At 36.1% G+C, this 16211-nt stretch overlaps 1 protein-coding gene across 3 annotated transcripts in view; it reads right to left on the bottom strand.

The window, feature by feature from the left end:
- Window positions 1-16211, bottom strand: part of LOC118253760 (ADAMTS-like protein 1) — a 419478-nt gene that overhangs the window by 285878 nt on the left and 117389 nt on the right. For all 3 annotated transcript variants that reach the window (XM_050716258.1, XM_050716257.1, XM_035558495.2), the window contains exon 2: window positions 7236-7355. In XM_050716258.1, coding sequence (XP_050572215.1) covers window positions 7236-7355 — 120 coding nt within the window. The remainder of the gene's footprint in view (window positions 1-7235; window positions 7356-16211) is intronic.

Genomic DNA, 16211 nt, shown 5'->3' with positions numbered 1-16211 from the left:
TATATGTGGCATAAATATATAATATAAGCACATATGAGGAAAGTAAGAAAGCTATTAGAACTTCAAAGGAATATGAACCTAACACAGATATATGAAAGCATGAAAAGTGCTAACCTGCAAGCATATAAAGCTATGCAACCACATTTTATTACTCGTACGGTAGCTTAAAATTTATAAAAGAGAAAATGAGGAAATATTTGCTTAGCAGGAGAAACATTTATTTATTTATTTTAGTCAGGGAAGCAAGCTAAGTCCCCCCTCCTCCTTCAAAAAATTGAACGTTTTCCTCCAAAACATTTGAGTGAGCTATTTGTTTCATCATCACTGGCTGCTAAAAGATTATAGCTTTCTCATCTAGAGGAAGAAGTTTGGAATACCTCAGGACAGTATCCTGTCTTCCTTGCTAGAGATCTTTTACATTATTCTTTCATTTACTTACTTGATGCTTACCATACACCCATTGTACCTTAATTAATAAATTGCATTAAAATGACTAAACAAAATCTGCTAATAATATGAAAAAGAGGGAATGCTTATTTTAATGAAGACCTTACAAAACAGTGATATTGAATGTCTACTTTGAAAAGTTTGAACTGTAAATATTTTGAGTGTAATAACTATTCTTAACTGATTTCGTTCATAAACTATTTACACTATATTTGTAATTTACAGTACCATAAGACCTTTATTAAAATGTACAGAAGCAAGACTTGTACAGAAGCAAGACTTGCACACATAAAGAACATCCCCATATTTTATTAGTGCAAAATAAGCTGCTACTTATTTGAATTCCCTAGAGTGGAAACAGTGTCATGAAAAAGAATTTCCAGAACTTCACTGAAGCAAACAAAATAACTACTTAATCTGATGGAAACTAGGGAATTTTTCCGTTGTTAGGAATAGGTATTGGGAACAGTTATTAATAAATTTAAGCTCTGTTTATGTACTGTGGTAGACCAAATAGCGTTCTATATCATTACACAAACAATGGCTTAACTGTTTTTCAATTTTTCATTTTCCTAATGTAGGCAAGACTAATAACTCAGTCTTTCTAAAAACAGCTTCCTTTCCTCCTGCGTCAACTCCAGCACTAGATGCAGTCATGGGACAGTTTTGGCAGCTGTGGAACCTGGATTCCAAGCTTTGGAATGCTTTTTAAAAAAAATTTATTTATTTTTTTCCGAGCAGTGGTGACTTGATTGGCTTTCTAACAGAAAAAGAAAAAAAAATAGGAACAATAAGAGGTCCAAACCATTTCATGGTCATGCTTCTATCTTTAAAGCTATGGAAAAAATATCATTAACAGGCAATCAGAAGAATGGACAAAGAAGCATTAGGACCCTTTGCAATCTAAATACTGAGATTCAGAATTGAGGCATGTAGGAAATGCCAATGGTTCATCCTATTTTTGTTTTTGATTATCCACACACCTCTAAATATATTTAATACATTATTAAAAAAAAAAAAAAGATAAACTTTAAGATACTAACCCCAATAAACTTTTTAATCTGGAAGAAATACCTAACATTTTTATAAAGTAAGTATAGACTGAAAAGCATTTCAAAAAAGTTGTGACAGGAAAAGATTTACACTGAAAAATATCACTGTTCAAAACGGCAAGTGGATAAGGAGCAGCCATGAACATGGGTTGAACCATGAGGCATAAGTTTAACAAAATATATTTTTAAGGGTACTGAGTACTGAGATACGACAGAACTTGACAATTATCAGTTGTGATAAAAGAAGTAAGAAATATGATGTTACTCAGTAAAATAAGAACACAATTTACCAGCCAGTGGCCTAGTGACTTTCTGAAGTACTGAATCAAATGAACTGGATCAGATCCAGAATCCCATTATCTGCAGTCAGGTTTACATTTCACTGAAAAACCTGAAAAAGCTGCTTTCATTTCTAAAGAGATTATATTCTCCTACAACAGTGATAGTTAAACTGTAGCCTAGGGACATCCTGTTGATCTAATGAAACCAACGGGTTATGGCATGAAAGCAAGGTTCGCAAACCATGTTCTATCACAACATACACCTGCTACAGGTGGCCTGTGAGAAGTCTGTGACCTAATTGTTTCCAACTGCTTTCCTTACAACTGCAGAGAAAGTCCCAGTTTGACTTGGGATCTCTCTGAAGGTATTATATTTCCTGGTCAGAAAATGCTTAAAGAGTTCCTAATGTCAGACTGCAAGTAAAAGTTCAAGTAGCTCTTCTATACACCCCAAAATATTGAGCTCAATCTCATTGCTTTGTTTGGAGAGACTCATGATTTTTTAATAATTGGGTTGGCAGCAGCAAATGTAAGGCTCTCTTGATTTCACAAGGGAGATCAGTCCTCTACAAAGCAAATACAAAGTAGAGGTAGTCAGAGAGGAGCCCTTCTTTTCAACAAATAATTTTTCTTTATTCATCATGTCAGTAGATGTATGGGACAGGCCCTGTAATTCCTGCAGACTGGTGGAGATTTCTCCAGCCCTAAGGAGCTCAAACCAGGATTCTGCAGCATGGTGTTATAACTATTCAGAAAAATGTGATCTTGAACTGAGAACCTTGGAAATTCCTTACTTAACAAGCATGTTCCAAGCATACTGTGCCTCTATACATCAAATAATTCAGACTGCAAAGGAAAAACAACAAAAAACATGTCTCAAAAGATAAAGAATATATGATTTTTTCTATTTAAATCCAGAAAATTATTCCCTCCTTCTGAAATGTATGAGCAATACACTTTATATCAAATATTACACAGAAAACAAAACAAATAACAACAAAAATCAACCTAAAGGTTAGACACTTTGGTTTTCATTACTGAATACAGGGTTTGCTATCATTCTCAATTAATGGTGTAGAGAAATTTTAGTTGGTAAGTCTATCAAAAAATCCGAACTCGACACAGGCTTACATGGCAAGGTTTTGGCAGCCAGGGGAGATGCAGGGGTGGCCTCTGTGAGCAGAGCCTAGCAGCTGCCCCATGTCAGACTACAGCCAGCTCCAGACGGCTCCAAAAGGGACCCACTGCTGGCCAGAGCTGAGCCAGGGAGCGACACTGGTTGGGCCTCTGGGAGAGGAGATTGAAGGAATGGAAAAACACTGCTGCAAAACAGCAGTTGGGAGAGAGAGGAGTGAGAAGCAGCCCTGCAGACACCAAGGTCAGTGCAGCAGGAGGGCAGGAGGTGCTCCAGACACAGTGTAGAAGTTCCCCTGCGGCCTGGAGGAGCAGGCTGTCCCACATGGAGCAGATCTCCACGCTGCAGCCCGTGGAGGAGCCCCTGGTGGAGCAGGTGGATGTGGCCTGGAGGACGCTGTGGCCCATGGAGAGCCTCCACAAGAGCAGGCCCCGGGCCGGAGCTGCAGCCTGTGGAGAGGAGCCCACACAGGAGCAGGGGGTTTAGGGGGAGCTGCCGCCCACCCGTGGGGGACCCATGCTAGAGCAGTTTTTAAAGAACTGCAGTCTCTGGGAAGTTGACGTGGGATCAGTTCAGGAAGGACTGCATCTCATGGGAGGGACCCCATGCTGGAGCAGGAAAAGAGATGGAGGAGAAAGGTGTGGTACAGATGAAGCATTACGGACTGACCATAACTGCCATTCCCCATTCCACTGCACCACTTGGGGAGGAGGCAGAAGAGGATGGTTGGGTGAAAGGTGTTTTTATCTTTCTTTAGCTCTCATTGCTGTAGTCCGTTAGCAATAGGCAATAAATTACAGTAATCTCCTGTACACTGAGTCTGCTTTGCTGATGATGGTAATTGGTAAAGGATCTCCCTCTACTTGTCGCAACCCATGAGATTTTTTTTTTTTTTTGACATATTTTCTCCACCTGTTCTTTTGAGGAGAGGGAGTGAGAGAGTGGTGTGTTGGAATTTAGCTGCCCATTTGTGTGAAACCACCATCGCCATCATAACAGTAACTTCTAAAATGGTAGAAGGCTTCTCGAATCCCAAATAGTATTATCACTGACATTCAGGAACATATCACAACATAGACAGGAACTTTTTATGTTGCATTCTCCTAAAATTGTAGAAGAATAATCTTTAGGGTGTTATTTAAAATAGGTATCCCCTTAACCCTAAGTTTTGTTTCCACTAAATATTCTGAATCCTTTTGGTCTGTTAATTTTTATTTATTTTTCCATAGTTCTTAAATTATTTTTATTATTTTTTTGCAGGAAAAATATAAGAAACAAAACCAACATAATTTAGGCATCACAAGTTTCATATCTCAGTGGCTGCCTTTAAATAATTTTGTTAGTGTAATTCACAGTTACTGGCTATGCACAGGACAGAAAATAATAAAAATATAAATCTTCCCCAGGTTTCTGGTAAATTTTTATCCCTAGAGTTAATGAAGGTAGAGCAAGGATGGATATACAAGTGGAAAGAAAAAGAATCTTTGACAGCATTTTGAAGAGTGAAGACACACTGTTCAGATGGTAACTTCTAAATGTGGGCCATTCCCACAGAATTTTCCCAGAAAGCATCAGATCAGCTTATGCCATCATCAGGGAAAAATACAAGGATTAAAGACTTTTGTAATTGTTAATTAAGATTCTCACTGCACAACTTAAACTGGGAATCTATGTGCTCACTGATTTTGAAAATTTGCAAACAGAAGCCTAGCCTATGTTAGTCACAGGACTCCTAAAAATAACCAAAGTGGGAAATATGAGGGGAAGTGTAATAAAAGATAGACTTTTTTTTTTTTGGATACAGTTTTGATACATTTTTCTCTGTAGCTCATTTGTTAGAAAAAATCTCTGCAGCAAATTTTCTTATTAGATATGCGGTGATCACAGTGCGAAATTACAGTGAAATAAAAAGGATTAGTCCTGTGAATTAAGACAGATTGGTCCTACAGATATGGACTGTGTTTTCTGTCCTGGAAAACTACATTCTATATTTCTGCCTCTGCAACAACAGATTTTGTATTGCAGGCACTTTGTAGCATTTTTTCTGGTATGGTAGTAATCATGCAGTCTTCATTCTTGAAGATGCCTTACCTGCTATCTTCCGCTTGATAGACAGAGGTGCTGAACACTCATAATTGCATTTGAGGTCAAAATTTTTCCACTTGGTTGCTATTTAATGTGAAGTGAATTGAATAAAATAGGACCTTGTGTCTCAGACAGAGAACTCATGTACGTGCTTTTGATGTTAATGTCTGTGAGCCTTTGAGTCTACATCTGTAAAATCAGAATGATGTCCTATATAGGTTACAGAAATTAACCTATAAATTAACCTATATATAGGTTACAGAAATTTGTGAAAGTAAATTCACTAGTATTTCAGAAATGGGTATTTAAATTAAATACCTGAGAAATGCTTTTCTTGAAATCAATGCCTATCTTTGAAATAAGTCTGCAGTCTGCATAGCACACAATAAACAAATCACGAGACCACACATACAGTCAAAATATGTCAGGCAATATACAGATGAGTTACTTCAAGGTATTCCATATTACCTATTCCTGACTGAATCAGTCATGCAGAGGAAACAGTATGTGCTTATGTAGTTAAAGATATCTCAAAGAAATTATGTTGCAGTACAAGTCTCCCAGGTCATACTTAAATGAAGACTGCAATGTCACATTTTCTACGCGATATTCTTTTAACATCGTTGTGTTTTCATACATATATGTCCTCACAGAAAGAAGGTCACAGGTATGATACAGCATCCTTGTGAAATTAAAAAGTAAAAGACCACTATGTGGAAGCAAAATCTGTGAATAATTTTCAGATTACTTTCTGCTTAGGTGAATGCAATCAAGATACACTTATAAACAGGCAGAAGACTGGCACAAAGCCAGCACAACCCAGAAAACAACAAATCAGTTCACTGATACTGACACAACTGCAATAAAATACTGCTTGGTCCTCCTGACCACAGGGAATGAATGGTTTCTATGAATAACAATTTCAGCCTACCCCCTTGAGGAGTGGACGGGGGTAGCGGAAGACCAGCACTCTCTGTTCGGTGAATCTTTATTTTAGTCTTGGCAGTCAAGCACTTGCTTGATGCAGTTCTGAACTGCCATAAAATTACCCACAGTGAAAGTGTTGGTTTCGCCTGATCTGAAAACTCTTTTAGAGGTTGTAAAGCACTAAGGATAACTTGTTTGAGACAAGATGGATTAACACAAACACAGTGGATTGTTTAATGCCTTCACTCCCTTTGTTAACTGGATTCTTTGACCTGAGCAACAAGACTTATCAAAAGACTTCTGCCCCATCCTTCCGAAGTCCTAGCTCTACATGCTTCCACCAATGATAATTGGCTAACATTCACTGTTGAAAGAAAGGTAACTTCAGGCACTGCCCTCTAAGGCTATGAGAAAAAAGTTGATTTAAAAGGAAGTGAGCATGGCTGTGCCAACATTTAATTACTCTAGAGTCACTTTTATTTTCCTGTTCTACAGAGTCTTTATTTTGAACTTTAATCCTTAAAATACATCAGCAGTTCATGGAAATATCAGAAGCTAATGCACCACTATTTCTATTATACCACAGTGTGTTGGACACCATAAAATTTCAACCCTTGAAAGTGTTAGAACCATAAATTTACTTCAGTTTAAAGTTAGCTGACTTGCTTTATTTCATATTAAGGCAGGATTATGTTTATGACTCTCAGCTTCTTTACTTCATCTTCGTCTCTTATGCAACATCAGAGAATTAGCTGCTTAACAGACATTCTGAAATTCTTCAGACTTCAAAACAAACATCTTGTCAGACGTGCACAGAAGAGAGTAAAAATCGCATTATGCTTTTCATGAAGCTATTTTATCTTTTTGTAATCTACTTTTGCTCATTTTATAAAATGTGTCTTTTTAAAGCATAACTTATTTCTTAAATAATCTAGGAATTGAACTTTACTCATTTAAAATTTAATAACAAATAAACTCCCTTTGGATGTGCAAATCAAATAACAGTAGCAAATTAGACTGCCAAAATTCTGAAAAAGAAAAGTTTTCCTAAGAAATCTATAGACCAATCTGTGCTTCTTTCAGAAAAAAATCTCTCCCTAAAAGAATGTAATCTCAAATGCATTTAACACCCACCCTATGTACATATCTTTATTTATATGGAATTTCCAATATTTTTTAGGGCAACATTTCTAATTAATAAATTAAATTTGTAATTTTCTGTAAATTGATAGAGCATGTAGTGTATCTGCAAAAATCTGTATTCTCTCAGGTATTTCTGCTAAGATTTTTAGAATAATAGAGTCCTACCGGATCTTCTGTTTTGTGGTTATTCAGCAAATCAGACAGGAAGTCATCATGAAGGCTTTCTCTCCGAATCAATGTAAATTCACGTAGGAAAACTGCTCCTTGGTTTTGGTCTCCGCAAACCTATTTTAAAAAATGATATTAGGAAAAGAGATATTTCAATTCTAACATAGATACAATCTCCAAATAAATAAGGCTGGAATACTGAAATGTCCATTAATGGTCATTTGCCGTCCATTACTAAACTCATTCTAACCAGTCGCCATTGACATTACTGAAAACTGATGCATGCATTGAAAGAAAGCCAGTAAGTTAATAACTGCCATTTAAAAGAGATTCAGTTTGTAAAATATGTTGCTATTTCTTACTTTTAATTAAGGCCTATAAATCAATTAAAACATAAAATTTCTTTTCTGAAATGAATTTAAATATTTTAAGAGAATAATATTTGGAGTGTACTTTTTATTTTTGGAGCAATTCATATTTGTTCATCAGATTGATCATATTGTCCTAATAAAATAGAGCTAAAAATTTCTGAAAGCCAGAAAAAAAATTTGCATGTAAATACATTGGATAGCAAACTTAAATATGCACGTGCATTAAAAATCATTTAAATTTACTTCACGCCTATTGTTTCTGAGTTTAGCAAGGTATATAATCTATTGGAGAAGGAGTTTGTTTCTTCAATAAGCATCTAAACAATACCTATCAAAATGTCATAGGTACTATTAAGGCATTGTAACAGTATTTTCTGAAAATGAATGCAAATAAATGCACATCATTCTTCATGTTCCCCACCTCCTTTATTTCTTAGGTTATGCAAGCCAAAGACATAAGAATGGCCTTTTTAATTTTATTTTTAGCTATAAGATAAATGCTGGAAAACTGAAATTAAAGCACCTAGGGCTTTTTCCATATTAATGAAAGATCTTGCTTTTCATTAAACTGAACATAAAAAAAATTCCACTGCAGGTGAAATATCCATAAAGTCTGTTAATGACCAAACTGGGAACTATTTTATCAAGAGGAAATCTAGTTTTTCAACATCTCACAACACAATTGGAAGGTGAATCAGCTTGAGAGAATAATCTGTTTTATCGAAATGGGCAAGTAATAATATTTTGTATTTTAACATTTGACAGTATAGAGTGCAACTCTAGTATGTATTAGCCAAGTGTAATGGTCATACTTTATATATATATGAAATACTGATTTATCTTCCGGTAATGCACTATTGAGATATAATTACAAGACAGCAGTGGAGTTTCTGGGTACCTTTTCCTCTGTTTCTTAATTTGAAGAACAAGATCCTATAATCTGGAACGACCGATATGCCATTTCCTCATGTTTTTAAGATAAGCACAAGACTTACAAATGGACTGTTGTTATTAGTCACTAGTGCTGCATTACTGAATTTATTTTGCTAAGAAAAAAGCCCATGCTCTGCTGCTTTTATTATTACTATTCCTTGTGTTCATTCTTCTGCAAAGCCAGATGCCATATGTATCCTGGTTCTATTTATCCGAGCTGAGAAGTTCAGAGAGAAAGAAGGGTCTGGGAGTACTGCAAATAAGATGTTTCCAGGGGGAGAATGAAGTATAGATTTGCCACTCCCTGCAAGTCAGTTTGTGTTGCCGTTTGGGAGGAGGCAGTCCTCCCTGCCATCTGGGAAGTGAGATCAGAGCTGCTGCAAAGCTAGTGCAGCTACTAGGGTGACTAGAAGGAGATAAGCTAACAAAATTGAAGTGGGGGTAGCAATATCTCATTGTGAAGAGGGTAATGGGAAGCAATAATAAGTAAGTAAATAAATAAATAAATTTCTGTAAAAGAGAATTTTGTAATTCTGGGGCATTAAAATTCCTATCTTGTGGATAACATTGAGAGATATACCCACTGATAATACTATCATATTATTGAGTTATGTTGATGAAGAATCATCTGCAATTTCAGAAAAAAATACATGTACATGTCCAAAGGAAAATAAAGCCCTGTTACTGACACATATTTTTTTCTTAATGGAAATTATGGAGAAATCATTATTTTATAAACAAAAAGTGTCCCTGAAACAGCTGATTTTTCATAAAAAATCTTTAATCACAAGAGTGGCAAACAGTGCTCAGCAATAAAAGTTTTTTTCACAAAAGGAAATCTGTATTTTCATTATCCTTACAAGTAGCAGTCCCTATTTGTGGTTTTAAGTGGTGAAGATAAGCAAATTTGATGGTGAATTTATGATTAGCTAACGCTTCTCATGATTTTGTGCTCCTAATTTCAGAAATCAGATGACAAACTGTAAAAAAAATGCATCCTCAGCAATGATGCACCTTTCTGCTTTGCTTATTTTTAAACAAACTCAGAATCTGAAAAATCTCTTCCTTCTAAGAGCAGTCAGCTTCTATTTTTCACAATTTCTAGATGGTTTTCAAAAATAAACCCAATCTACTTCAGTTATCTTCCTAAGGAATAACCATGTTATCTTCCTAAGTTATCAATAGCTAAAATAAATACTTTTTAAAGAATGTGTTTGCGGTATCAAAAATCTCAATAAAATATTGTTAAACTTTAAAATTTTTATCATACCAATATTAATGCTTTAATAGCTTATAATTACATGCCAAGGAAGTGGATGCCAGAGGCACTACACAGAAAGAATACACAGAAAAAGAGGAGAATAAAGACGTTGGGAAACTGAGGTTGAAAGAAGATGAAAAAAACAAAGAAAGCAGTAATGAAAACACGAATATATATATTTTTTTGCTCAGCAAAACATAATGATAAAGTTTTGAAAAAAGGAGAGAACTGAGAAGCATGCAGTCATCTAAAATATTTTTTCTCTTCTTAATTTATAACAAATGGGTTTCCCCTTTGAACAGTAGTTCCTCTTGGGTGCACTGTGTAATTGTAGTCTATGTATCTGCTGATGAAACTTAGACCTAGTAGAGGATGGTCATTCTTACTGAGAGAGCTGGAATCAATCCATTTAACATGAGTGCCAGTAAATTGGATTAATATCCAGATAGACTGTTTTCCATTTGTCAAGCTTCCTTAAGATCTTCTCTTCCTTACGGTTACATATATTAGCGCTATTTCATTCTCTTGGGAAAACCATTATCGGTGTAACACATCCACCACATCTCTGTTCCTTCAGTTTATGGGCAGAATAGCTTAGAAACCAGTCCTAAATATAAAGCAACTTCCTAAGCACTGAGCAAACCACACAAAAAATGGCCTGGAAGAAATCTGTCACTTAGATGACCAAAGTCAGCATCTGCAGCAGTAAGTGGCTAGTCAACAACCTGCAAACAACATTGCAGATAAGGTTTTACTAATGCGTACATGAAGCACAACATAGCACCAAAATTTAATAGCATCAGGAAGATATGTGCGTAATCAGATGCCCAACTACCCTTACAAAGAGACTTCTGAAATTGAAAGGAGACCAAATTCCAGCAAAATTCTAATCAATAATATTTTTCTCCTTTTTAGCTCAGTTGCTATCACTCTTGGATCAGTCTAAAGAATGAATTACTACATTAGATCCAATGGTGTGAGTCCAGGAGGAATCTTTGAAGAGTCGGGCATAGAATAAGAAAACATAGAAGAGGAAAACATAGAATAAGAGAATAAAATATTTTACACAAGCCAGAGGGTGAAAAGGATACATCCCAACCAACAGAAACAAGACCTCAAGGTGCCAACTGCTCAGCCACAGCTTTTCTTATTTTGGATTCTCAAAGCCCAAATCACACAGAAAATACTTACCAGCATTAAAAAATGAGGAAAAAAAAAATAACATTCAACAAATTTAACACTCATTTAACAAGTCAGGTTATTTAAGCCTACTGTTGTTCTGTTGATATTGTTTTTTTGCTTGTTTTCTGGGAAGCATGGAGTGACTTGACAACGATAAAAAGGATTATCTGTCTTTAACAGTAGTACTCTTAGGCATGAGTCTCTTGGATGTTATGTCAGAAACAAATTAGAACAAGAAGCATATACCAGAAAGTAATATATGAAATACCAGAAAGGTAGCAATGACATTTATAGTGAGGGATGAGGAATGCAGGCTTCTAACAAGCCAAGTTATGGTTGTGCAATATTTCTTTTAGTTTAAACTCTGGTCCAAATAGTATAGCAACTTATACATGTATTTCAGCTCTGAATTACTCTCACTAAAAGCTAAGAACAACATTCTACACTAGCTCCTGCACGCTTCCAAGTAAAAGAGTGCCACATTCTTATGTGAGTGGTAAGAGGTAAGAGCTTTACTGCAAGCTTTACTGCATTCCTTGACCCTTCAAGACACAATCATGCAAGAAGGAAAGACATCCTAGAAGACCCACAGATGTGTCTAAGTAGCTGCTAGCTGCCAAACAAATTTAGTTAGTACCACTGGTGCCTCAGACAAATGCTAAACAAAATCTCATAGGGAGTTCTGAAATAAGAAAATTAGTTTTTCTGCATTTAATTTTTTTTTTCTACTGTTTTGATCCAAAACTTTATTTTTCTTTATTTTCCAAAATGGAATTAAGAAGGGTAGGGAGGGGTACAAGTCCAGTACCAGGACATAAATTTAGAGGTAGCTGTGGTCTGGCTCCAAATCTGAATTTTGAAAGCTGTTTTACCTTTACCAAAGTTCATGTAAAAAGTGAAAACATGTAGAGGTGTTACAGTCTAATTCTGTTGTTGTTAATCATTCTGAACATTTTTCTTTCTCGTGTGGAATGCCAGAAAGCTATGCACAATTTAAAATCTATTCTGTATATTTCCTTCTGGGAATTTCTTCAGTCTGAGCACACTATTTTTCTCAGATGAATACCTGCAATAGGAGATAGTACCCTATTTAATTAAGGACATCAGTTTCCAAATGCTTTATTTCTGTGTTATACATTACACATTATTACACTGGTCATTCAAAACTGTTCAGAGTTTTCCAGATCTTCTGTTTCCCCATGGAGAAATATTGCATATTTCCCAAGTAATCAAAGAGGCTGTGTATTTCTAATAGCATTGACCATTTGAAGTCTTTACTGTTATGAAGTCATCTAATGCTTTAAACCAGACAATGTATGGTTACCGTTATTTGGAAGATAAGGTAGACTCCAAAACAATAAATCTGATTTCTAGGTAGAGGTAAGACTAATGATAAATTTAACTTGGACTTCTGTTTCTCTTTCACCACTGACATCTCAAAGATTGAACTGGAGCTATGAAGATGACTATTCTCGTCATGAAAACTCCCTTCCCTTAAAACTTAATTCTGTTTGGATTCGGTCCATATAATTTTTTTTTCATGCCACAGCAACAACAACAACAGAAACAAAGCCTTTTTTTTTCTTATCTTTTTGTGAGGTCAAACAAGACTTATTTATTTATTTATTTTAATTTCTAGGACATTGCAACAAAGATAAAGAAAATTGAAGCTATTGTAATAAATCTCACAGGTGATGAGAGTAATGGTTAAATTCAAAGTGACCCTATATCACAATGACAAATGTACTCATGTGGGATCAGACAGCTTTCCCATGAGCATCTTCATTACTGACATGCTGGACAGTCACCTACTGGACTGTTGTTACTATATAGAAAATACTTAACACCATGTGAGAAGCCAGAAGGAAATTCACGTGATGGTGGTACACATGCTTCTCATGCATTCACAGCAAATAGCAAGCTTATAAGAAAGGAGCCATATTCTCAGGATGCTCTTCATATTTTCCTCTCTCTTTTGTCCAATACTTTACTATCCTTTGAAGAAATTCAGCATCACCAATGAGGGTAGAAGAGGCTCTTCCAGCTGTAAGCTGACTAGTATCAGAAAGATTTCTTCCTACCTTTCGTAACTAGTTCGAAGGGTAGAGTTTTCTTTGTTCATGTGTTTGTCTTTTTTTTTTTTTTTTTTCTCCCAGAAGGCAACCTTTATGGGTTAGATTCCCAGCTTTCCTTGGCTTGGATAGTTGGTTGCTACTTCTTGTCTTACAGCTATTACATCTTATTGCTTTGATCCTCTGCTTGCTAATTTATTTTTTTTTTATAAATGGGAGAAAGGCTTATCTAAAATTAAAAGTGAGGTCAATTCTAAACTACCATTTTTTCAGTACTCCAATGTCTTTTTCTAACATCTGAAAATAAAATTTCATGTCCTGGGAAACATATGACAGAAACAAACAAACAGAAAATTCTTTAGTCCTTTGAAACTAAATTTGTCTTGAGACCTGAATATCAACAATATGGCTTTCTCGTTCCAGCCTTTCCAAACTCTGAAGATATTATTGTTTCTGAATTAACAGTCTCTTAGGAAACTAGCTACTGTTTGTAGTGGTTTTGTAGGTTTAGAATTTTTAAAGAGGTTCTCATTTGGAGTCTGTGAAGGTACTCACAAAGTACCTCAAAATACAAACCCAAATAGCAAATTATTTCCCAAGGGAATGTTTTACTCAATGGTGAAATGTTCCCAGCAGAAATCTTTTTGCTTGTCTTGAAATATATTTAATCTTTTTTCTTTCCTCCCCTTCTTTCTACAGAGACTGAATTCATGATTATCTTAATGGTAATGTCCTGACTTCTTTTTAAAGCTCTGTGAAGGAAATGTGGCTTTGTGCTAATTATTTTCAGTTCTTAAACAGCCACAATAGAAGAGTCTGGTTAATGTATTCATTGAAAGAATTATTTAAGCTCCATTTCAGTCTCTCTTTATAAATGAACAAAAGAAACAAAAAGTGATTTGCACTCAAGAATTACAGCATGAAGTGTCCCTCAAACAAAACCACCAGCTACTAACATCTTGGACAGACATTAGCAACGATGGGGATAAATTTGTAAAGCATGCACACGCCTACACTTGACCTGCAGTGTACCAACAAGAGAGAAAGCCAATACGGCCCCATTAAATGGAGTGGCAAAAATACAGAATGTACAAAAATACACCAATTCTCTTGCTGCCAAGCAACCTTGGCCAAAAAAAAAAAAAAAATGTTGGAAAAGTTGGATGGGGGCAGGGGGCAGAGGAGGAGGAAAGAAAAAGAAAAAAAAAAAAAGGAAAAAAGGAAAAGAATAAAAGGAAAGGGAGGGGAAAGGGAGGGGAAAGGAAGAGCAGACTATCAGGATTAAAAAAAAAAAAAAGTGAAGTCACAAAGGAGCAAACGAATCAAAAATATAAAACTCCTTTTATATCCTGCTGATTAGAACTTTATTTCTAGCAGTAGTTACCAGAAAACGCACAGGGGCAAGAAAATGTCATGAACAAGAGCAGGGATTTTATTAAGGAACATTATTTAGTTTCACATTTAATGGCTAGTTAGGAGATATTTGGATAGATTTTGGTATGACTTCTGTTCCTCAAACAAGTTCCAAAAAAAAAATTTAAAAATTAAAAAATAAAGTCCAAACTGTGGTTTAAGCTGTATTCTGTTTGAATTCAAGACAGATTGGTTTTCCAGACATGTCAAACAAATACTGTTGTTCAAAATACTTGAAAGTAGACAAACAAATCGCTATATGACACACAACTAAAGAAAACCAAAACATGTGGTCTGGAGAACTTGTTTTCTACTACTTGTTTCATTGCTTTACTTAGTTGACCATCAGCAGGTAAGGAATACTTATCTCCACTCTCTTGTGGTGTGTTTTTCTTTTTTGTTTGTTTGTTTTCAGAAGGTGAATCAGCTTTAAAATGTTCAAAATCGGTATGTGACATCTGAGAAAGTGGAGCAAGTAACAGCTTCAGAAATCATTCTGTGAGCCTCAGTATGTACATTTATCAATTCATTTTGTTGCTGACCTGTGACATCACCCAAAAGGCTAGAATAGGTAAAATCACAGAATCACAGAATAGTTTAGGATGGAAGGGTCCTCTTTAGGTCATCTGGTCTGCCCCACCCCTACCCCCCCACGTCCCCGCTCAACCATGATGAACAACATCTGGTTGCTTAGAACCACATCCAGGCATCTTCTGAGGATCTCCAAGGAAAGAGACTCTGCGACCTCTCTGGGCAACGTGTGCCAGAACTTGGTCAGCTTCACAATAAGAAAGTATTTGCTGATGTTCAGGAGGGGACCCTCTTATGCTTCAGTATCTGCCCATTACCTCTTGTACTGTCAATGGGCGCCACTGCAAAGAACCTGGCACCATCCTCTTTGCACCTTCCCTTCAGGTATTTATATTCACTTATAAGTTCCTCCCCGAGCCTTCTCTTCGTGAGGTTGAACAGGTCCAGCTCTCTCAGCCTTTCCTCATAGGAGAGATATATTGTGTTCCTCATGCTTTATGTTATATGATATCTGTATTATTCACATTGTCTTTCACTATAGGATACATATATACAGACTAAAACTCATATTACAGACCTCTAATGCCCCTGTTAGAAGCTTTAGTGTAAAAAACAAAACAACAATGACAACAAAACAAAACAAAAACAGCCACTACTGTGATTTAACTATGTTTTTTCTTTTACTACTGTATTGGTAAAATTATTTCAGGTCCAATTCTAACATCTGAATATGTATGGAAGGTGAGACTGGGAAAAGTACATCTGTTCAGGTATTTATATATTTTGATGAAATTCCCCTTGAGACGTCTCTTCTCTAGGCTAAACATTTCCCACTCTCTTTCTTCACAGGGGAGGTTCTCCAGTCCCTTAATCATTTTTTGTGGTCTTTTGTTGGACTCTGTACAGTATGTCCATGTCTTTCTTGTACCAGGGGCCCAGAACTGGCCACAGCACTCCATGTTTGGCCTCACTATTTCTGAACAGAGAGGAAAGATCACCTCCCTTGACCTACCAGGAATACTTTACCCAATGCAGCCCAGATACTTTAGCAGCAAAGGCACACTGATGGCTCATGTTCAACTTGGCATCTACCATGACTCCAAGGTCCTTTTCTGCAAAGCTGCTTTCCAGCTTTGTGGCCCCCAGCATGTCCTGGTGCCTGGGGTTGTTTTTCCCCATGTGCAGAACTTCGGACTTTCTCTTAAGGAAC

This window comes from Cygnus atratus, chromosome Z (genome assembly GCF_013377495.2).
Source record: "Cygnus atratus isolate AKBS03 ecotype Queensland, Australia chromosome Z, CAtr_DNAZoo_HiC_assembly, whole genome shotgun sequence".
NCBI lineage: Eukaryota > Metazoa > Chordata > Aves > Anseriformes > Anatidae > Cygnus > Cygnus atratus.
The sequence above is the reverse complement of the archived record's forward strand: the minus strand, read 5'-3'. Positions and strand labels throughout refer to the sequence as shown.